Source organism: Thamnophis elegans, chromosome 1, assembly GCF_009769535.1.
Source record: "Thamnophis elegans isolate rThaEle1 chromosome 1, rThaEle1.pri, whole genome shotgun sequence".
Taxonomy (NCBI): Eukaryota; Metazoa; Chordata; class Lepidosauria; order Squamata; family Colubridae; genus Thamnophis; species Thamnophis elegans.
This window is the reverse complement of record NC_045541.1, coordinates 127,788,443-127,813,290: the sequence shown is the minus strand read 5'-3', so window position 1 is coordinate 127,813,290 and position 24,848 is coordinate 127,788,443. Positions and strand designations below refer to the sequence as shown.

At 39.9% G+C, this 24,848-nt stretch overlaps 1 protein-coding gene across 1 annotated transcript in view; it reads left to right on the top strand.

Moving 5' to 3' along the window:
- The window catches only part of EGLN3 (egl-9 family hypoxia inducible factor 3), a 38,681-nt gene extending 20,447 nt beyond the window's left edge, over window positions 1-18,234 (top strand). Inside the window, 6 exon segments of the mRNA XM_032230619.1 lie at window positions 6,534-6,567; window positions 6,570-6,652; window positions 11,804-11,880; window positions 11,882-11,938; window positions 13,254-13,327; window positions 14,138-18,234. Coding sequence (XP_032086510.1) covers window positions 6,534-6,567; window positions 6,570-6,652; window positions 11,804-11,880; window positions 11,882-11,938; window positions 13,254-13,327; window positions 14,138-14,175 — 363 coding nt within the window. The 3' untranslated portion in view covers window positions 14,176-18,234.
- The last annotated feature ends 6,614 nt before the right edge of the window (window positions 18,235-24,848 follow it).

Genomic DNA, 24,848 nt, shown 5'->3' with positions numbered 1-24,848 from the left:
CCCTTCCAGGAAACCCTTCCGAGGTTCAGGAACTTCCCGTTCCTTCGACAGACGTAAGTGTCGTAAGTGACTAAGACAGGAACCTTTCCATCAGCAGTCGATTTGCCTTCTTTGCCGACCGATGGGAGGAAGTCATGACGGACACCTGGGTCAGGGAGATGGTGAAAACTGGCCTTTCCCTAGAATTTATCTTCTACCCCCCCGAAGTGTTTCCTCCTCTTTCCTGTATCCCAGGACCAGGAAAAGAGAAGCCTGGTAGATCAGGCAATTCAGCACCTCTTAGACATCCAGGGCATTCGGCCGATGCTGGAGGAACAACAGGGACAGGGGTATTACTTCCTTTTGTTCATCGTCCCAAAGGCTTCGGGGGTTGGAGGGCGATCCTCGACCTCAAGGCCTTAAACTGCCATATTGTCTACCGGCTGTTCAAGATGCATTCATTGATGACTGTTCTGACCCTCTGGCCTGCGAATCACCCAGACACAGGCTTGGCTGTTTGCCACACAATCACGGAGTTATCGACTCCTTTGGCTGAAGGCCCAGACAAAACTCACATGCAAGAATAGTTGGCAGCAACCCAAATCCAACAGATACGGAATACAAGACAGACAGAGTTTTCCAATACTTTTTCAAACGGTTGTTTCCTGCAAATGCCCCATCCCAACTTCTCCATTTACATACTCTCTTGGGAGGGGCCAAGCACAACCACCTGGGCTTAATCATTGTCTATGAGTCTGCCACTGGAGCTGCTGCTTCCCTTTCTCGCCCTTCTTAATCTTGCATCAGGGACAAACTGCCTTTGATCCTCCCCACTGCTCCATGCCTTAGGCGCCTCCTGGTGGCCAACCAGCCTCTCTGGTCCCTGCTCTGAGTCTGAACCCTGCCCAGGGTCCTCCACATCTTCCCTAGCAGACTCATATGGTTCCTCACTATCCGAGTCCATAAGCAACTCAACCGGATCCTGCTGGGCCACAACAGATGATCATCTTGGAGGGCGTCCACAGGGATGACTTCCAGACCTCGAGAGATCTGACGGAGGCCTATCTCCATGTCTCGGTCCATCTAGAACACCAGTGGTTCCTACGCTTTTACTGTCGGGGGTGCCACTACCAATATCAGGCTCTCCCATTTGACTCTCGTCCACGCCCAGGTTCTTCACCAAGCTGCTGGCAGCCTTGGCGGCCCACCTATGGACCTGCCCCATATGGATTATGTGCTACCTAGACAACCTTCTCTTGTTTTCCTGGTCCAAGGACCAGGCCACAGGAATCTGCAGGAAACCGTAGAGGTTCTGGAAACCATGGCTTCTCAATTAACTTATCCAAAAGCCACCTAGTCCCAATCAAATGCCTACTTCACCTGTGCACCCTCATAGACACCTGTCAGGTCTTGCTGTCAGGGGACCGCCAGCAGAGCGTCCGGGAGCTAGCCTTGGCCATAACAAAGGGTTGCTTGTTCCGAGAACCATGCTGGGTGACCATCACCACCGACGCCAGCTTGCTGGGATGGGGGGCCCATTCCGACACAGAAGTGGCACAGGGTCAGTGGACACACGGAAAAAACAATGAACAATCAATTTTCTGGAGCTGAAAGCAATTCTCCTGGGCTTCTGTGTTTCCAGCAGTCAGTGGATGGACAGCACATGTTAATCCTGATGGACAACATGATAGTGAAGGCCTTGTCAACCGGCAGGGCGGAACCTGGTCCAAGCGGCTTATGAAGGAGGCTCAACAGCTGCTGTCCTGGGCTGAGACTCACCTTTCCATGCAAGCAGAGCACATCGCTGGCACAGACAACATCATGGCAGATTGGCTTAGCTGATCACAGGTAGATGAGGCCGAGTGGGAACTCCATGCAACCCACTTCAGAGAGCTGACCAGATGGTTCGCAGTCCCCGTTGTCAACCTCGGGGTTGAGAGGGATGCCCTGAGATGTTGCTGGCCGCAGGGCCTTCTTTATGCCTTCCCTCCGTTTCCCCTGATCCTGCAGGTCATTAGGAAACTGTTGGAGAGAGGGCGGAGTAATCCTCCTAGTGCTTCACTGGCTGTGTCACCTACGGTTTGCGGATCTCCTGTCTCTGTCCTGTCTCCTGCCGCTCCCCCATGGAGGATCTCCTCTCCAACATGTCTCTCTTCCAAGGGACCATGTCACATCCGGACCCACAGTGGATCAAGTTGACAGCATGGAGGTTGAGTGGCATTCAATGATGACTAAGGACTTGTCACCAGATGTCATTTGGACAGTCCAAGCAGCCAGGAGACCGGCTACCATTCGTATCTATGACTACACTTGGAAGGCCTTTTGTACTTGGTGCCAGCCCAAGAAGATAACTCCCCTCTAAGCTCAGACGTGCCACATTCTTCAATTTCTGCAGAACAGGTTGGCGGCCGGGTTGGCGCCCAATACCCTCAGTTGCAGGTCGCCTTGACAGATCTCCTGACCTCCGAACCGCTCATTCGACAGTTCCTGAAAGGCACTACTAACCTGCATCCACTCACCGTGCATCGCTAGCCTTCTTGGGACCTGCCTCTTGTTCTTTAGGCACTCACCCAGGCTCCGTCTCAAGCCACTGCGAGCCACTTCCCTACTCTTCCTGTGCAGAAAGTCTATTTTTGGTGGCAATCCACTTCCGGCCCACCAGATCTCGCAGTTGGCAGCTCTTTCCATGTGACAGGATCTGTGTACCTTCCATGCGGACAGAGTGATTCTCAGGGTGGATCCAGCATTCGCACCTAAGGTGAACTCCATCTTCATTGCCTCAGGACTTGGTGTTTCCCAACTTGGTGCTTCCCATACCCACGAGTAGCCCCTCTCCCATATCACACAGAGAAACTATCGTTCAGGTAAGGACCAACATTCCTTTCAAGTCTGAAATTTTAGTCCCAGACATTATGAAGTGGAAAAATTGAAGCATCTGAAAGCTGAAGAGCTACTTAAGGACTTACTCATGCTCTGTTTCCTAATCTTTGAAGAAAAATTTCCCATCCGAACAGAAAAATGTTCTACACATGAATGTCTACTTTCACCAAGTATAGTTCAGTGTAAAAATGAGAGCAAAAAGGAGTACTGAAATTATATTAATTTCCTTAAACCTCCTTAAATTTGGATGGAGGTTTAAAGAGAGATTTTTTGGATCTGCTAGGACTTATAGAAAGAAGATATCAAACTTACAGCTGGAATAATTCCAGCCCAGATGAGGCTGGCCTCCAGTAGAAAACTGGCTGTTGATGGTGACAGGGCTCGAGATGATAGCATCAGCAGAGAACTCGGTGACGGGCATGATCTTAGTGATATCCTGCAGAAGGGGTTCATCAGACACCGGGATACGGGTCCCGTAATTGGCGCACCATAGGACTGTGGCACAATTGACATAGGAAGCCGCTGCTGCCCACTTTAAGGCCCACGCAGAGGCTTGGAAATTCTTACGTAAGGTAAGCTCTGCCCGCCAACTCTAAGGCCTTAAGCTTATCAGCAGCATTGCCCGACACTATGGTCGAGGAGGTTGCCAGTTCCACCACAGGCGCAATCCACAGTGGGGACCTGAAGAGCCTGTGCAAAGACCTGATCTATATTATAGAAATGATGGTCCGTTACTCCCTGGATTGGGGAACACCGAAGCCGCACCCACTGCTTCTTCATTCTAATGATCACTGAGGGATTTTAGATTTCTTATTTCTGCTTTAATAATTATACTACACCAGCTCCATTCAGCCTTCTAATCTGCAGAGAGATTGCATGCATCATTTTCAGAAAGAACAAAAGTTCACATATTCTAAGAGGGCCAATCCCTGCCTTAAAACAGGTAGCTCTTATTTATAGGTTACCTTTCTGATTTAACCTTTGCCCAAGTTACATATTGCATCCAAATCTTAATCCGCACACATGTTTACAGTTGGTGGTGAGGTTAGAAGAAAAATGACTTGAAGCCTTGTCCTTCAATAAATATTTGGATCAGTAAAAATTTACAGAGCCAAATATTTATTAATTTGGGAAAATGCACAAGGGCATGTGGTAAATGGTGGATTGGAGTTCTTGTGAGGAAAAAAAGATGTGAAGCAGATGAACAATTGGATTTGTAATCTTTCTTTCCATTTTTAACTTCTAAGAGCTGTTAATTCTCTCTGCTTTCCATGAAAAAGGGCACTTTTTTTAAAAAAAAGAAAAGTTACATTAAGTCTAGGTTTCTGAAATGGGTATGACAGATGATTTGTTGAAGTAATTTTTTGTTTTGTCTTTCTTTGCAATGTAAAATGGTCTTTGGTGGTAATTAACAAAATATTTTTTAAAATGCCTAACTAGTACTCTGTTGGGTTTTTCTTTGGAAGGGGGAAGGAAGAACGAGATCTTCCCTAGTTTGTTGCCCTACAGCGATGTGTCAGTTCAGTTTTAGTAATTCCGAGCCATTGTGAATGATGATTTCTTTTACTGTCCCACCAAATTTTTTTTTTCATAGCCTTGTCATCAGACTGTGGTTTTATGCTGTAATGCCATTTGTCTCTAAAAGAAAAATGAGTTGAGGAATATGCTGCTGTGACTACTAAAATCTGCCTCCTCAGGCCATAGAGCTTTGGGTTCCATTAAATGGTAATGGTTGTGATTACTATAATCAGGAATGGCAGCCTTAGGCCTCTGACATGGTTCTAGTTGTCTTAAAAAAACCAGAATAAATGAGTATGTACTGTGAAGAGCCCGTTTCCTCCATAACCAGTACTAAATATGCTTTCGCTCACATCTGTAGCAGTCATCTTTGTCTTCTGATTAATTCCACGAAATGAGGATGGTTTTATGAGCAGGCATAAAAATATTAAAAGAAGAAATTACTTCTGAAATATGGATGGCTAATTCTGGGGTTCAAGCCTTGACAGGGGGGGGGGGTCCTCTTGTCCATAGTATTGACAAGAAATGAAACATCTGTGCACAATATTTAAGTTTCACTTTCATCAAGGCATTAGATACAAACATCCTGAGAGGTGGAAAATGGATTTTATTAATTTAATGGAAATATAGCAGAGGTGGGTTGTTGCCGGTTCATCCCGGATCTGGCAAACCGGTAGTAGCCGCAGCGGGAGGCTCCGCCCACCTGGACAGATGCTTCTGTGCATGCGCAGAAGTGGCACAAGTGGGAGCGCATAAAGGAGTGCACCTGAACGGGTAGTAAAAAAATTGGCAACCCACCACTGGAATATAGAGGAGAAAGCCTGAATTACGGTACCCAAAAAAGTGGTATTCACACTTTTCTACAAACTTAAGGATACTTCTTTAAAGCACGTGTTTTCCTGTACTGGTTCAGTGAAATGAAAGCTTTATTGTTTGCTGTTTACCATTCATTTTAACTAAGCTTGATCAGCAAAGTTTCCTGGTACTGGCTTCCCTGTTCAACTAATTTCCAAAAGTGTAGGAACTGATTAGGGTTACAATTACAGTATTTGTAATACCAAGACATTTCAAAGGTACCCAGTTGAGGCAGGGCACTTTAGTGAGATACAATCTTTTCTGCAAAATAATTTAAATCTGAAATAAATGTAAAAATGTCCAGGAAAGATAACTAGTGTAGCAAAGGCTATTCCATTCAGATTCAAAACCACATTTGTAAAGATGCTCATGTTTTGTGGTAGAGGGAAGATATGCTACATATATTTCTCAGTTATGTCCAGTAGGAATGGAATGAACCTTAAGATCATGTTCCAACATGTTCCCTTATGTCATATCTTAATTGTTTCATTTCAGACTTGTGGTGGACAACTATTCTTAAACAGTTGCTAAGCTGCCAGATAAGCAGCCATGTACATTGATCAAATAAGTTAATAAAATAAAGCAAAAATAAAGCTGCATTTTAAAAATTATTCAGAGCCTCCACAATTTCTTTACTGATTGTTAATATCAGCTTCTAACTTCCAACCTGCATTTGCTAAGGAATCAGATCAAAGAAGATTTAATATCCTCTTCACTGGAGCATTCCTCCTTAATACAATAATAAGACAATAGCAGAGTTGGACGGGACCTTCGAGGTCTTCTAGTCCAAACCCCTGCCTAGGCAGTAAACCCTATACCGTTTCAGACAAATGGCTATCCAACATCTGCTTAAAGACTTCCAGTGTTGGGGCATTCACGACTTCTGGAGGCAAGCTGTTCCACTGATTAATTGTTCTAACTGTCAGGAAATTTCTCCTCAGTTCTAAGTTGCTTCTTTCCTTGATTAATTTCCACCCATTGCTTCTTGTTCTACCCTCAGGTACCTTTGACTCCCTCTTCTTTGTGGCAATCCCTGAGATATTGGAACAGTGCTATCATGTCTTCCCTAGGAGGAAAAAAAAGCACTGTTAAAAGCTGTTCTGTAGGAGAAGAATTACTTTGAAGAATATAATATAACTGACTAAACTTAACAGCACCTACAACTGTTCAGTTCTAAGACAGACAATTTAAAATTGTATTTGATTTGCATCTGAAAAGCTAACAGAGAAAATTTTAAAATTGCCAAATACTAGGAAAAAAATACTAAGCATCTTTCTTTCTATTCTTATATCACCTTCCAGGCTATGGTAGCTTGCTATCCTGGGAATGGAACTGGCTTGTGCGTCATGTGGACAATCCCAATGGAGATGGGCGATGTATCACCTGCATTTATTACCTGAACAAGAACTGGGATTCAAAGGTATGTAACTCCTCACATGTTGTTGAGATGCAGACTCAAAGGAATCTACTCCAGAAACAGTGCTTCTCCACATAGCTGTTTTCTTGCTCTTCCATTTTTTATGAACTACCATGAAATTTCTGAATACAATACCGCCATTGCTTCTGGGTAGCTGAGATGTGAAGATAAATCCATTCAGGTTGCATTATTTTTTAATTTCAATTGGATAGACAGCTTATTGAAGATGGGAGCAGCTTAGGATTTTTGAGCCGTTGGCATGACTGTCACTATTTAAAGATACAGGTAACAAAGGATTTAGTTTGATGAAAACAAATGGGTGCCTGTAAAGGAATGAATGGATTCTGACAACTGAGGTAGTTGAAGATTGGCAGGTTCAGCTGTGGCCGTCGTTTGTTTTTGTCCCATGTAAAGCTGCCTTGGAAAAAGGATATTTGTTTGATTTTGCCCTACGTACAGTATAAGATCATGAAAACTTCTCTGTCTGTTTGCCATGCCTTGGCCTCATAAAAAGCCTTGTGTTGTTAACACGTGTGTGGGGGAGCTTAGAGGCTGTTTGCTGTGATATATTTAAAGAAAAGCAAGTTGACATTCTGCCTTAAGGTTTGCTAACTGTCAAAAGCATCGGGTTTTCAGCTACTCAAAGCCCTGAATCTAGAAGATTGCCCACTTCAAACCATGTCCAATTCTTGTGGATGCCTAGGAACACTTGAGCATTATTTTCATTATGACACTGAGATAGACTTTTTCTCAGAGTGGAAAATAAAAACAATCCTTTCCTCTTCCTCTAAAAAATACCCCAAAATGAATAGACAACACAGGAACAATTCTTACCATATGGAGGCATCCAAATAGTAAAGAAAATTATTTATATGTTTTAAAACTCTGTACATTAATACAGGACGATACGCAATTGTATCTGTCCGCCCCGTGCCAACTCAATGAAGCGGTGGACGTGATGAACCAGGGTCTGGAGGCCGTTAAGGACTGGATGAGTGCTAACAAACTGGTGCTCAACCCGGATAAAACCGAGTGGCTGTTGTGTTTCCCCCCAATAATTTGGCTAATACACCAACGCTTAGGCTGGGGGTCAAATTTTATACCCCTCAGATAGGGTCCGCAACTTAGGAGTCCTCCTGGATCCACAGCTGACTTTTGACCACCAGCTGTCAGCTGTGACCAGGGGGGCATTTGCCCAGGTTCGCCGTGTCCGCCAGTTGCGGCCCTACCTAGATCGGGGGGCCCTCACAACAGTCACTCGAGCCCTTGTGATCTCCAGACTGGAATACTGCAATGGGCTCTACATGGGGCTGCCCCTGAAGTGCATCCGGCGACTACAGCTAGTCCAAAATGCAGCCGCGCGAGTGATAGTGGGCGCACCTCGGTTCGCCCGTTACATCTGTCCTCCGCGAGCTGCACTGGCTACCTGTTGGTCTCCGGGTGCGCTTCAGGATACTAATGACCACCTTTAAAGCACTCCATGGTAGTGGATCTGGGTACTTGAGAGACCGCCTTCTGCCGATTACCTCCCTAAACCGACCAATTAGATCGCACAGACTAGGCCTCCTCCGAATTCCATCAGCCGGTCAATGCCGACTGGCGACCACACGGAGGAGCCTTCTCTGCTGCTGCCCCGACCCTATGGAACGAGCTCCCCATGGAGATCCGCACCCTCACCACGATCCAGACCTTCCGCGCAGCCCTCAAGATCTGGCTCTCCCAGCAGGCCTGGGAATAGGTTTCCAATCACCCGCCCGAGTGTTTGATTGCTGAATGAAAGTTGTGTTTTATCATTTTTCTTTTGTTCACTAATTGTTTGTTTTGACCTTGCACTTCCCCTCCCTGTGGTTGTAAGCCGCCCTGAGTCCCCTCAGGGAAAAGGGCGGCATATAAATCCCAATAAACCTCTAAACCTCTAATTAATGCCAATGTAATAACTATGCTGGAAGAACTCTTTAACTGCAGCCCTCTGATGAATATGTATTTGGTGGTAAGCCAATGCTTACTTGTCATAAAAGACCACAGATGCCACCTGGATAAGAAAGATGTAAAATTGATTATAATAACAATCTAGCTGCAAACCTCACTGTCAACATGGCATGCATAGAGTTGCGTTACAGTAGTGTTCTATTAGATCTGGGGTTCTGGGTGAAGGCTGGCACACTAGACATCTCCAAGGGAGTGAAGACTCTGTTACAGTGCTGCCTGTGGCCAGTTAACTAGTCCAGGCCAATGGAGCCTCTCCAGATAAGGAATGACCTAGAGATTGTCCACATGCACTTCTCTGGAGAAGTCCATAGGATTTTAAGATCCTTGTGGTCAACTCATGAGTTGAGCGGCTGGGAGAGAGTAATCTAGCTCATAGCCACAGTAGAGCCTTTAAGGATCCTGGGTTTGACCGAAACCCCACTTTCTTAAATACATTTGGATAAAATGATGTGAAAGTTAAAGAAACATTTTTGCAACAGCAGGAGAGAAAAAAAACACTCAGTGAGGCATCCTTCATTCTGGATTAAGAAAAAGAAAGGAGCAAAATAGTCTAGGAGTTTGATCATAGCAGCAAACATAATATCGGCATCTCAAAACTTAATACGATTTTGATCTGATAAAGTTTTAAATAGAAAGGGAGACAGTTAAATTTGAAATTTTGTTATTTTGCCTAAAGTGCTTTTGGCATAATCTGAAATAAACATGGTAACAACCAGGTTTAAGATTCCCCTCAACCACTGAAATATGACTTGAAATATGACATTCTGTCTCAGTCAACATTACAGACAAGATAATACAATGATTACTTGTTGATTGTGCAGCATCCTTGGATACTGCTTTCCACTAACACTAAAAGGTATCAGGAATCTTAGAGCTTTTTATTTTAAAAAAAGATAAATGCTAAGTAAAGTGTTCTCTGAAGAATTGTCAAGGGATTCTGCACATTTTTAATTGCTGTAACAAATTAAATGTTTACATTTAAATAAATTGGAACACACAGTTTTATGAAGTCAGATATGGTGCCTACTTCTGAAAAGACAGAACAAAATACTAATTCCCAGATCCCTCTTTGGTGTTATTACCATGCGATTAAGAAATCAGATAAGGGTTTGAAGTCTATCCCAGCAGAAAGTACAACTTTCTTTTTCTATTTCTTTAAATATTTTGCATATACTGTATGTATGTATATATACATATACATATACATGTATATATATGTTTAGTGTCACAACCCCTGGTAAGCCCCAATTATGGGAGGAAGCTAACTGCTTCCATCATATGTCAATCGGGTCGTGACAAGAGTCCATCACGACAGAAACCCAATATTTTACTGTTGCCTTTGTATATTTGTGTTTTATTTGTGCTGATAAATAAAGGGAGACTAGTATAGATCTATTTCAAGCTAGCTTGAAATAGATCTATACTAGCTTGAAATAGATTTATACTAGTCTCCTTTATTTATTTACAGCACAAATAAAACACACACACACACATACATACATATATATTTTAAAGTCACAACCCCTGGTATGCCCAAATATGGGAGGAAGTTCACTACTTCCATTCTCTGTCCATCAGCTTGTCACAAGAGATGATCCAGACAGAAACCCAATTATACTGTTGCCTTTTGCACAAATACTATATATATTTTGTGTGTGTTTTTTTATTTGTGCTGATAAATAAATAAAGGGAGACTAGTATAGATCTATTTCAAGCTATACAGTAAAAATATTGGGTTTCTGTCGTGATGGACTCTTGTGACGAGCCGATTGACAGATGATGGAAGCAGTTAGCTTCCTCCCATAATTGGGGCTTACCAGGGGTTGTAAAAATCTAATATATATACACACACACATACATACACATACATACATACACACATATACATATACATATACATATACATATACATATCATATACATATACATATACATATACATATACATATACATATATATACATATAATATATATATATATATATATATTATATATATCAGCCACATACATATATTATTTGCTTAAACATATTTTTAAGCACAAACACACACAAAAAACAAGCTTGGGGATGGAATTTTCCATCTGGATGTAATAGCGAGAAGTATGTCAAAATTTAAAAAAAAGAGTGGAGCAGGTCTGTTGTGGAAAACCAGACAAAATCAGGGCCAGAAAGCCTTGAGAAAAGGAGTATTGTTCCCCCCACCCACCTCATTAATACTTGATTCATTTTCAGATTTGTTCAATAAACACAAAGAACAAATTAATTTGGCTAAGTAAAAAAGCAGTTTTAAAGAATTGTATTATCTCTATATTACTTTTTACTTGCTTTATGTTTAACAGCGATCATGCCCTTAGACATGATTTCCCTTTTTAAAAAAAAGTACATTCATTTACTTATATTTATTGGGATTCCAATAAATATAAGTATCAGCGGAAAGAAGTGATCAGCGCTTCAAGCTAACCCATTTATTACCCATTAATATTCCCATTAATATTTCACAAATGATGAAACTGCCCCCTTTCTGGAAGGATGAGTTTAGGAAGCTGTGCTTCTCAGCTGGCAGAGGTACACCTAAATTGGTGCTAGATGTCTCCAGGCACATCAGTCAAAATGTCCACCTTTATAATAGAACAAAGTGGCAGGAGTTTAAACTATTATATCCAAAGACCCTTCAGGAACTGCAACACAAATGGTACATACTTAGGTCAGCCCTGGGATTATGGGTTAATTATGTTCTTCCATTGAACGAAGATGAGAGGAAGGAGCCTCTATGGCTTTGGCAAATTTTTAATCATGAACCATGGTGGCGCAGTGGTTGCAGACTAGCTCAGTGCTCATACCAGAACTTCGATTCTGAGCATCTCAAGGTTGACTCAGCCTTCCATCCTTCTGAGGTCAGTAAAATGAGGACCCAGATTGTTGGGGGCAATATGCTGAAAACCACTTAGGGTTGTAAAGCACTGTGAAGCGGTACATATAAGTCTTAAGTGCTGTTGTTATTGCCATCAGCAGATGAGTTCTTCATCTTCCCCATTCATGTCCAGTGGGGTCCCCAGTAAATCTCTGGCTTATTTTTTTTAATGCACGTATATACAAAATAAGCTGTTTTAAGATCTGCTTATCCTGTCTAATCAAAAATGTTTTTCTTTTTTTTTCTGTTTAAGCTGCATGGGGGGATCCTACGAATATTCCCCGAAGGCAGGTCCTATGTAGCTGATGTTGAGCCCATCTTTGACAGATTACTTTTTTTGGTCAGACCGAAGAAACCCACATGAAGTGCAGCCTTCCTATGCAACAAGGTAAAGACCTTAGGTGTGGGTTTTAAAGATAAATTATACAGGAGATCAGACTCTTGCTCAGTGAGATATTGCATATATAGCTAGATGTACAATTCCAGCATTGTCAATAAAATGATTTCAGGTAGCAGATTCAGGAAGGATCTGTGAATCCAGTAGACTTCTGAAATATGAATTCTTAAACTTGCTGGATGACAGGAACAATATTCTGGTTAAGTCATATAATTTGGGAATTATATTGGAGAAAATCATCTATTATGTAGTAACACTTTTGATATGGAAGTGTGCTCTTTTATTCTTGCATTTTTCTAATCACTTCATTTAAAAGGAATTAATCACATTTTTCATTTTTAACTCTGTATTAAATATCTACTGAATGGTATTTACTATGTATATACACAGTATGCAGTTAAGAGCCAGTCTGAGGTAGTGATTAAAGCTTCAGCCCAGGAATTGGGAGTCATTTACAGTTCTAATCCAGCCTTGGGCACAAAACCAAATTGTGTGAATTTGAGCCAGGCACTTTCTCTCAGCCCTAGGAAGAAGGCAATGGCAAACCACTTCCAAAAAAACCTTGCCATGAAAGCTGCAGGGACTTGCCCAGGCAATTTCAAAGAATCAGACATGACTGAACAGAAAGAAAGACGTATGCAGTTATGCAAATTAATGTTAATTTCTTGGCTCAATAGGCGTTTCTGCCCTCTAGTTCTGTGTGCCAGATATTCAGCCTCGTTTAAAGGACCTACCTATACACATGTGCATGCACACACAAACCATTTGAGAGATTATTTCCCCCATCAATTCAAACTTGGTAAAATTTTTGATAGGTATGTTTTGATTCATATTAGCAATTGCAAGTAATGCCTTTCTTGGAATTCAGACATTTTTTCTCTTTGTCACAAGCACCCACAACCTCCAGCATTACTGCATCTGAACTGCTGATGTTTTCTCAGTCATTGTTCATACCCTGGGTAGAGAATGTATTAAGATCTTTGCCCATGTGCTTCTTTCTGCTGATGTCCCTTTTCATAATAAACATGTACCGTAAGCAAGACATGGAATTTTAGGAGAATGTACAAATTTCACAACAGTTTCTCCCAAACTAATGCCCTCTAGTTTGGTTAGTCTTGCATTACTGGTTGGAACTAACGGAAGTTGCCTTTCCAGCACAGCTGAAGGTGCCAAAATGAAGAAAATAATTTAGTAACTATCTGACTGTCTTCATATTTGAAACTATTGCAACATAATAAATCTGTGAGTTTCCAAAGATATAAAGAAACCTCAATGTAATGGATCATGGATTTTTCTCTCTTTGTAGGTATGCAATGACTGTATGGTATTTCGATGCAGAGGAAAGAGCAGAAGCCAAAAAGAAATTCAGGAATTTAGTTGGTATGAGAATTTATTTTTAACTCTCATGAATTCCAAGAACACATTCTACTGTGTTCTGATGTCACAGAATTAATTACATAGAAAACACCTTGCCCAGTCCAGAAATTCAAGCTACACGTGGAAACAAGTTTCTGTAGGCTGTTCTATGCCTGTGTCAGGCCTAAATGGCTGGGACTCAAATATTTATTTATTTTATTTAAGAAAATGTATGTAGCTACCCACCTCAGTGATTCCTCCTGGCTTACAAAGATTTAAAAAACCAGTATAAAAATAATAAATAGTAATAACCCCAGGCCCCTGGTGACAACAATCAATTCAATATCTCAGAGAATGCCTTTCATACCATTCTTCCTTTACTAAGAACTTCACAGGAAATTCTTCTCTACGTATCTTTGTTCAGAGAAATGCTACATGTGTACAAAAATAAATCCTTTCTGTGATGTCATTGAACAGAAGGGTATCTTCTCAAAGATGATAGAACTGACTCTTTTCAGTCTTAAATTAAAATTCTCTTTGCTCAAGCATTCTGAAGAAAATTTGGAAGTGGAATTAAATGCACATTCTAAGCTTTACTTACAGTTAGATTTATTTTTCCTGATAGAAGGTTTTTTTTGTTTGTGTTAAAGTTTAATGTTTCCACTATATTGTTTTTATAATTTTATGTGTACTATTCTACAACAAAAAATAGAAAAATGATCAAAGAGCATATGAAATGTTCATGCTGATTAACTTTGTGCAGGGGTTGTGCATGAATTTGTTTATTTCATTGTTGCGTGGCTATTTAACCATCTCTTCAATTATTCATTACAGATGCAGGAAAGACAGAAGCAGTTCTCGGTGAAGACTGAATAACAAATGACTTGATACAATTTTTGTATAATGATAATTTTCAGACTATTTGCAAGCAATAAGATCCAAAGATTACATGGTCTGTTTTTTTTGATTATCGGATATTCTTCAATGCACTATTTTTGACATTACCTAATGTTTGCATATTACCACGATGGTACTCATGACAGCTTCCAATCTCTTCTATTTGGCATAAGCATCCCTCTTCTCTTCTTGCCTTTGAATTGAAGAATACCACCCGAATGAAGAATATCACCAAGTCTCATATGATATCAAGTTGAAGATGGCAATACTAGTAATAAAATACTAAACATTTGAAACAATTGAGGAACCTGAGTCTATTTGCACTTTAGTTACATTTTCTGGTTCGGTGGAAAGGAACTTTACGAAGGATCCTCACTGGCAGGTTACAGATGAGCAACACAAGCAAGCCAAGATGCAAACCAGAACTGCACACTTGTCAGGAGCCAAATTCATTGTGTCAGTGCAGAGCATTTGATGGTGTGCCTCATCATTTTGCTTACAGACTATTATTGGCTTATTTGGCCTGGCTCATTGCCAAATCGAAGCCTCCCACTTGCCATAAAATTGCCTGGATTTTATCCACATTGTTCAAGCCAAGCAACAGCAGTTCTATCACTTTGCCTTTTTAGAGCTCCCAAACAGAAGTGGTAGTCGTTGTGCACCTACCTGTAGTGTTCTTAAAAAATAGTTTCTGCGTGGGGTAGCTCTGGGAATTATATTTATTATCACTTAAAACTGTTTTGCAAAATAGCCAACCAGCCTCACCAGCTCCTGCCCGTTACAAACTTTGGGAAATGTTGATGGCAAGCTAAGAGCAAGTATGCCAAGAAATCATCTAATCAAATTTCATTTTCATTTTAATATTTTTCAACTGATCTTCCACTAGTCACATATTGCATGTGACAAAAACTGAACTCCGGCGATTGTTAAGATGGGCTTGATGACTAACTAGCTGTTGAAGAGACATAGAAAGCCATGTCCAGCTGGCTCTTAACTGTTACACGGGAAGCATTTTCAGTGGCCACTGAAAATGACATGTAAACGGGCATTTGGTTGTGGTGAAAATTTCACATCTGTTATATAAATGGGGGCTAAGATTGTACAACTGAATTTTAGACCTAATCACTGTTGTTTTGGAACTCGTAAGAAAGTGTGCTTTGAACTGTAAACTTACAACTCAGTCTTGAGATTTGAAATGCCAGCAAAATAAATAATGTGTTAGATGGGATACTCCAGTTGCTATACATATGCAGTGTCATATAGCATGAATCTTGGATGCACTATGAAAATATTTAAGATAAGATTCATAGATCTGTATTGTCAGCACGAGGTCAGGACATAGGTTGCTATCATGATGTACTGTATTGAGATTACAAATACAGATATAAAATGTGGTCCCAAATGTCACTTTGCTAGCGATAAATTCCTGCATTGAAGCTATGGGTTTTACAGAGAGAGATTATGAAGCACACACTTTCTTCGAATGTCACTTTTTCAAAGAAAAGAACCTCTAATGAATAAACTTAGTAGCAAATGCACTTAGACAAAAAACATTGTTTTCATCAAAATATGCAATGAATGAATGCAATTCAGTCCTTTGAAGTTAATTGCTCATTTCTCTGTAGTCTCTAGCAATGTTTTGAATATGGAGACTGCATTTGTTCTTCCATGTGTCCATACTTTCCTCCGGATTCCATTTTGATACTTCCTTTTCATTCCAATTAAAACTTTTTGGTTCGGTTTTGGCTATTATGGCTTTAAACAGGATGTCTGATACAATATTTCCTTGTATTTTCTGGAGACATGGAAGTCACTTCCCCAAAATAAGAGCCACAGAATAAGGCTAGTATATTTAGGAATAGTGCAGACTAAGTCCAAATCCAACTGAGAGTATTTTTTCAACAACACAGTATGTATAAAGCAATACAATATCTAACAAAATAGCAATTGTTTACTTCAGGAAACAAAGCTCTCCTGTCTGCATTTGATGTCTGAATTTTAAGGCACTCTATGATGATTCCTTTTCTTCTTAAATATTCCCTTGAATGTTCATCTTTGATCACATAGTTTTATACATGGAGACTTTATGATGTGTTTTTCTTGTATAAAATTTCAGGAAAAAACGGTCAGCTTAAATTTGACTTGTGCAAAATAGACTTAAAAACTAATTGCTTTCATTTGTGCTAGTGAGTGATTTCCCCCCTCCCCTTTCTTGTGTAAAGAGCTCATCATTGGAAGGAAAATTGTGGCTATATACACTTGGAATCAGGAGAATTTTATAGGCATCCAAGTGAGATTTTACAAATCAAAAGACCATAGTATTTATTTTAAAAAAACATGGAAAGCGTCTGGTAGCATCTTAAAAATTGATAGGGATTATAGCTTGACTCTCCTAGACGACAGTTGACTATAATATTTTTGTTCCTTTTTGGCTGCCGCAGACTACGATACCTAACCTTCTAGAAATCACCTGAAAGAGTAGCAGCCCAAGCATGCTTATTTCTATTCTATGTTACAGCATTCAAGTCTCAAATCTCAAGAACAGAAAAAGATGTTTGCTCCACGGCTACTCAGTACATCTTATTGGGAAGGGAACAGTTGAATCATGAAGTGGAAGGCAATCGGAGAAAATTCCTGGTCAGGAAATGGGTGATGCCTGCCTTGCCAGTTGCTAAGTCTATTCAACCATAACCTTAAAGCAGTGGTTTCCAAACTTGGCAACTTTAAGACTTGTGGACTTCAACTCCCAGAATTCTCCAGCCAGCTCTGCTCCCAGAAATCTGGGAGTTGAAGTCCACAAGTCTTAAAGTTGCCAAGTTTGGGAACCACTGCCTTAAAGGAATCCATCATCATCTCAATGATGCATCCTTGAAGAGATATAGTAAAATATATAATTACTGGGAATTTAGTACTTTGTTACTAGAAATAAGTAGGAATGCAGACTACTATGTCTGAAAAAACAAAGATTTGTTTGCCTAGGTCAGGAAACTTGCATAGCATTCTTCAGTTTCCTTTCATTTGGAAAAAAAACCTCTGATCCACAGTAGCTTCTTCAAAGGAAAAAAACCCACACACCTCATAACTCCACATTCTCTTTCAAGAAATAGGTGTTTGCGTGTGACAAAATAAACCCATTTCTGATTTCCCCACAAGATTATTGCAATCAGGCCTATTTTCTCATTCACCTAATTTTTTAAAAAAATTATTTTTAGTATTGTTCTAAATTTGCTGTAGACAAAATAATGGAGGATTCCTTCATAGTGACTGCTTGTCTCTTGAAAGAGAAGAAATTGGGTGACAGTTTCTGTGTAACATGGTATCAGGTTTTTTTTATAGTTGGGGGGAAAAGTCTTATCAATGATAGCTGAACCCTTCAACTGCCTAAGCAGTTTAGAACTTGAAAAGCTAGTGTGATCATCAATTGGCTGTGATTATAGTGGTAGTGAAATGTTATTTACCTGTTTTATTACAATGTTTCATTGTTTTATTTATGCAGAATGATTAACTTCCAGATTATTGCAAAAACATTTATTTTAATGGTTCTGAGTGCATTTTCAATAAGTAGACTGTTAAGGAATTGTCATAGCGCAGTTCCAATGAAGTTATTGGATCATCAGGAAAAATGTTGATTTGGCTATTTATAGTTTAAGGGCCAAAGGTACTTTTATTGCCTTTTTCTTGTCATGACTCAAGGCACCTCTTGGCCATTGGGCTTGAAAAGTGTGCTTGGGCAAAAGTGAAGAGTGAAATCATTTCATTTCATTTATAAATAAATAAACTATGATGACTATACAGTTTGGAGTCACATCGAGGGCTACTGTTCAATTCTACATTTCATGGAGTGGCAAGAGAATCCTTTTTGTGAAAACAAAAAGCCGTCACATTGCACCCATTGTTAAGTTGTCAGGATTACAGCTTTCTAGGATTAGTTTAATAGTCAATTTAAATGCAATCCAACAATTATCACACCAGACTGAGTCCTGTACAAAGTCATTTTAAAAAAAACTATTTACTATAGAAAAAAGTTGGGGGAAACAGTCCAAAAAGATCAATTTCACCTTCTTAATATGAAGAGTCCATTTGTATTTTTAAACCTAACACGCATTTTGGAAATAACACAATGAAAAATTTTATCTCTTCTGTGTTGCCTGTATTTTCGATAAGGTTAGAACTTGTGGAAAAACAACAAATTCAGAAATGTCATTTTTGAAAAATAATAATAATACTGTGTTCTATTCCTGCATGATTGCTTTTTGGTGTAACTGTTTCTACTACTGCTTGCTTTTTGGAAAGTGCATTAATTTGCCGCCCATTTTTAATCTTATTTTGTGACTGGCTCCCTAACCGTCTCTCAGGAGGGCAAACCTTTTGCCAGGCTACATGCTGGTCATTGTTGCTGGCAGGTGAGCTGGATACTGATCTATATTGTGGAATGTTGCCATCCTATCCACATTTGTGTTTGTGTTATTTAAAAAAAATGTAGAATGAAATAAAATCTTGCAGGACTCAATAAACTTAAGTTGTGGATTTTATTGTGGTCTAATTTTCTTCTATATGGAACATTACAGTGTCAACTTCTAAGATTTCAGGAAAGGTGGCTTTGAACTACTGTGATGGGCAATTTATTATTTCTAAATAGCAATAGCACTTAGATTTATATACCACTTCACAGTGCTTTACAGCCCTCCCTAAGCGGTTTAAAGAGTCAGCATATTGCACCCAACAATTTGGGTCCTCCTTTTACCCACCTCAGAAGAATGGAAGGCTGAGTCAACCTTGAGCCTGGTGAGATTTGAACTACATGTTATTCTGTGACTGGCCCATTTCCCACCCTCTTAAAAGACTAGACAGTTTAGAGTGTAAGGAATTACAGAGACTAAGTAGGCATACAATGGAGAACAATCAATTGTTTGCCAGTGGGCTTGGAACTGCTAGCACCACTGCATTCCTGTCAATATATATTTCCCACTGTGCTTGCTTACTCTCTTGTAATCCCTTTCTGAAGAATGAAGAAACATTTAATGAGAAGTGCCAAAGAGAACAGTGATGAGACCCCAGAGGAGTAGATTATTGGGTTAAAGAGGAGAACAAGATTGGGGGGGGTACTTCTAGGCAGAGGATTATAAGAAAGGAGAGAAGAAAGGAGAATGAAAAGTTCACAGGGAAGGGAAACCAGGAATGCAGCTGCTGATAGAAAAAAAATTCTAATCACTTAAAGGGAAAGGAATAGCTGAGGAACAAGCTAAAATACAAAGAACACACAACCCATTCCATTTTAAAGGTAAAGATTCCCCTTGCACATTTGTGCTAGTTGTCCCTGACTCTAGGGGGTGGTGTTCATCTCCATTTCAAAGCCGAAGAGCCAGCTTTGTCTGACGCCATCTCCATGGTCATGTGGCTGACATGAGGGTGCATGGAATGCTGTTACCTTCCCAACAAAGTGGTTCCTATTTTTCTATTGCATTTTTCCATACTTTCGAACTGCTAGGTTGGCAGAAGCTGGGAGAAGTAACGGGAACTCACTCAGTTACGCAGTGCTAGGGATTCGAACTGCCAAACTGCCGACCTTTATGATTGACAAGGCCAGCGTCTTAGCCACTGAGCCACTCTGCATTCCATTTTACTAGCTATTGGGATTGCTTAATGTGGGTTCTGATAGCTTATTTTATTGTTAATGTTTATATGCCATATTTTCATTGTCCCAAAATAAGGAGCCATCAGTCTAACTGGAGAGCATCTGGTTGAGTAAATAAGATGTAACACACAGCATTTTGATAGACGTATTTATAGGGTCCCCTGACTGACACTCCTGCAGATTGTCTTCTATTTCTCACTGCTTAAAAACATTCTGTGAAAGAAGACAGAATAGTGCTTCTCTTAGAGCAGAGCAGAAGCTGCAGACTATAAGAAATATTACACAACTAAACTAAGAGATCTCAGTACAGCAATTCTCTCACGCTGACAACTGTAGTTAATGCCAATATCTTATTTGGTTCCTCTGCTGGGTTCCCACAGAGGTAAATCTCCTCAAAACAGCTATGAGATAAGAGATTTGGGTCCTTGATCCTAGCCAAGGGGCTTTTATATACGAGATTCAGATTTCTCTGGAGGAAAATGAGAGATGAGAGTAACTAGTTTATCTGGGAGTTGTTGCATCGAGAGAAATTTATGTGCAAATTGGGATTAAGAAAGGGGAGCATCATCCCATGGAGGGGATTAGCTCAAATTGAAGAAGCAGCACAATGATCACTGCTATATTGCTCTTTCTAGTGCAATTCTTGATATTGTTAGCTCTGGAAGTTTTGTGCTGGAATACAGTTAACAAAAGTGGCATATGGAGCATGCAATGCATAAACCATAGGAAGAATTAATGACCAGAAACAACAAAATAGATGAAAGATACGCATTTAGAAATTTTACATAACTAGAAATCTGAAAGCATAGCCAGATGTATTGGAAGATGAAGTCACATAGGCACTGAATAACAAAATAAAAGAGCTGGAAGGGACCTTACAGGTCTTCCAGGTCCAAACCCCTGCTGCCCAAAATGCCCCTGAAACTGATGACATTTCCATCCAACTGCTTACATCAGGGTGTCAAACTCAAGGCTCAGGGGGAGGATGTGTCCCCTGGGGTGCTTAGATCTGGCCCCTAGGGCTGCCCTGGAAACAGCAAAAATGGAGCCTTGGCCTCCCTCGAGGTCCATTTTCACAGACCGAAAATGCAGCAGATCGTCACAGCTGAAAACGGAGCTCACAAGCCCATTTTCTCTGACAGAGGGATCAAGCCATCACAGGCACTCCTGACACAAGGAACATCGAGCTGGCCATGCCCACCCTGGCCTCCGAGGTCAAGCACAACCCTGACGCAGCCCTCAATGAAATTGAGTTTGACACCCCTGGCTTACATCAACAACAGCAACTATGAAACTATGTCAAAAATAAGAGACACCACTGAATGCAAAACACCAGTGTTTATTCCAGTCCCGAAGAAGGGTGCATGTCTACTCCAATTATGGCACAACATATCTAATATGATATGCAGAAAAACCAATTAGTAAAATTATTTAACAATGAATGGGCTCAATCATGATAGAGAGCTATCCAAGATATTACTCAAGATTAGAAGAGGAAGAGGCGCTTAAACCTACATTACTAATGTTTTTGGATCATAGAACAAGCAATACATTAAAAAAAATGTTTGTGTGTGTATAATCAGCAATAGCAAAGTCTTTTTGATTGTGTTCAACATGAAAAAATAGAGGTACCTGTAAGAAATAGGCATTTGAGAACATTTGATTCATTTAACACAATCGTTTTACAACAATCAAGAAGCCACTGTCAAAACAACTTTTGGAGAAACAGAGCGGGACAAAGGCAAAGTAAGAAATGTGAGCTTTTTAAATTAGAGTTTATGGACAATGTATTACAAATGAACCATGGCAGACCAATTTTGTAGCAAGTTCAACAATGGAAGAACAATGAAATTCTCACAATGGTGGAATGGATTGTAAAAATGTCAAAATAACATGAGATAACAAATTAACCTGTTTGATCAGAGAAAAAAACAACTTTGTTTTCTGAAAAGACTGGAAATCTTATATGGACTTTTTCTGGAAGAAGAAAAAAAACGATACAATGATTTATGGGTTTGAAGATTTAAAAAGATGTGGATTAAGTGAGATCCTGAAGCGATTTGTAAAACATCTAAGAGAGAGGAGGGATTATAAATTGTAATTATCTGATGAAGAGAATATCAGAGGTCATATTTCATAACTTTACTTTTTTCTTTTTTGCATTACTTTTTTTCTTTCCTTTTGTTTTCTTTAAATATGTCTTTATGTTATATAAAATTTTCAATAACATAACATAAATAAGAAAGATAGGAAAAGTTAAGAGGCAGGGTTGCATTCTAGACAGTTTTCAGGAATCTTAACTTAGTACAAATCTGAATAAAATTTGGTGGCAAAAATATTAACAATCTAAGATAAGTAGATGGCACCATGTCACTCACAGAAAATGAAATGGATGTAAAGCAGATAAAATAAAGTAATATCCTAAAAGTCGTTAGAAAGTGAAAAACTGAACTACATTTAAACATCAAGAATATTAAAATAAGATAATAGTTGGCTGCAGTGACATCAAGATAAAAATTGAGAATCAAAACAAAGTAATCAATTCAAGACTTAATCTTCCTTGGTTCCAAAATCGACCAAACAGAAAACACTGCTCCTAAGTTAAATGCAGAATATCACTAGGGCATATTTCAATTATTAACTGGAGAAGATCTTGAAAATCAGGACATCAGTTTAATATCAAATGCAGCATAGTAAATGCTAACCACCTCTAACCACCCGTAGCTGTGAAAGTTGGATAATAAAAAAACATTTTTAAAAAAACTAGACTCCTTTGAATTTTGGGTTTGGATGTGGCTATTACATGTACCTCGGACAGCAAAAATTACAAGCAAAATTTAGCATCAAGCCAGAAATATCAGTGGAAGTTAAGTTTACCAAACTAAGGTGATCTTATTTTGGTCATATCCTTAGAAAAATCAGTTATGCTAGCAAATAGGGCTGGCAAAGAATGCACAGCATAAATACCTTCAGGCTAATACAGGATTAATCCTGGAAACAGAGAGTTATAAAACACTGAAATAATGAAAAGATCTTCAAAATTTCTGAAAGTCAGAGACAAATAGAGAGAGGGAGGGGGGGGGGAGAGGGAGAGGGAGGGGAGGGAGGAGGAGGGAGAGAGAGAGAGACAAATGATGATTTACCAAATGGGATTATGTAAATAAGCAGTTCAGCACTGGGTATTTCCTGTCCCTCATATAACCATTCAGAGGCACCGAATTTGCAATCTGCACACATCTGAAGATGGAGGTTGGAGCAGTCTATCTAGTATTTCCAGGAGGATCAACAAGCATTAGAGTAATTATAAGGTATCATGAGCAAACTTGCCAGGTGGCACATTTTGACTGGATGCTCAATCTTCCCTGCTCCCTGTTATTCAGTCACAAAAGTCTGTGAACTGCACAATCCCAACAGAATTAACGACGGTTTTAAGCAAGTCTAGACATGATCTCTCTGGAGACAGTGCCCGGGAGAGCCTCATATGCTACTTCTAACTTCAATGGATAGCTTGAAATGATCAGATCTATTAAAATAATAGGTATTTAGTAATATCAACTTCAAAATGTTTCCTTACAGCAGTTACTGCCTGTTTTATCCTTTTGTTAAATCACCAAGCAATGTTCTGATGAGAAAAGAACAGTAACAGAATTGTAAATGTTGTTTACTATTATTATTATTTTTTTAAAAAATAAAGTAATTATTTCATTATTTTGAAAATAACAACTGGTCACATGTTACACACCTGTTATGTTTTTAAGGTGAAAGTTTAGTCCTATTTACAAGAATATACCATGAAAGCCACCTCGGTGTGACTTAGGGCCAGGTACTCTCTCCCACCTCACAGGGTTCCTGTTATGGGGAAAATAGGAGGAGGAAAGTTTGTTGAATACGTTTGCTACCTTGAGTTATTTGTAAAAATAGTTGATGAAAGAAATGTCCTTCTGGGTTCGGCTCCAAGTGGGGAAAAAGACACTGGAGACATGGAGGCTGCTTGGAAAGATGGTTTATTGGTGGACAGGACCACATGGCTTGAGTCCTGAACAGAAAAGGTGATCACATGCTTCAATGTGGGTGGAGAAGAAGAGAAGGGCTGAGGGAGGGGCTTGCTAGGCTTTTTATAACCTGTTCAGTCGCACCTCTCTGTTTCCTGTTCCTGTGTAAGAAATGTATTCTGATTGGTTGTCAGACTCCCATGGGGCCATGCAGAGGCAACTCTCTAGGCTGTGTTTTGAATCCAGGTTTGTTTGAGTTCTCAGATGCCATGTGGTGAGTTGGGGCCAATATTATCATGCTTTAATCCCATCCCCCTGAAGCTGAAGTGGAGAAGTCTTTATTATGTAAAGTGGACTAGCTTGACCTTCTTAATGGCCCATTGACAAAGTGGGGATGGGCAGGAAGCTACAGGCAGCTATTCTTTCTTATAAAACATGTTTCTTTCTTTTCACATCCAGAGAAATATTCTGCGTTTTCAATATTTCCTAGATATTTCATTTTTCTGGGAGAGGGCTAGGTGATAACTTCCTACATAGTAAAGTTATTTGTAAAAACAATAACTAAATAAGTAAATAAATAATAAAATGAGGCATAGTGCTTACCCTATGGAGTCTGTGCAGGACCCAGGGGAGAAAGGCACTCATCAAAACTCACGTGACATGATGAAAAAGAAACATTGTTCTACATCAGGGGTATCAAACTCCCAGCCAGCGGGCCACATGAATCACATGCGGGCCACAACCACACCCTGTTTAGCGAAGGGGGGGAATTACAATATGTCACATGACGATGCCATGATGATGCCAGTTTGACACTCCTGTTCTACATGATGTTCTACCCACACATATGACTAAGAAGGGGAGTTTGTGCTAGGACAGAAATCCCTTACTTACCGGGGATGAGGTTTATACATCTATGCCAGATAAAGCCACTCAAAGCCCAGCACCTAATTTCATACAGTCTTTGCTTTATTTTCAAATACATCCACATATGCTCAATTTAGATTGCTGAGAATATTTT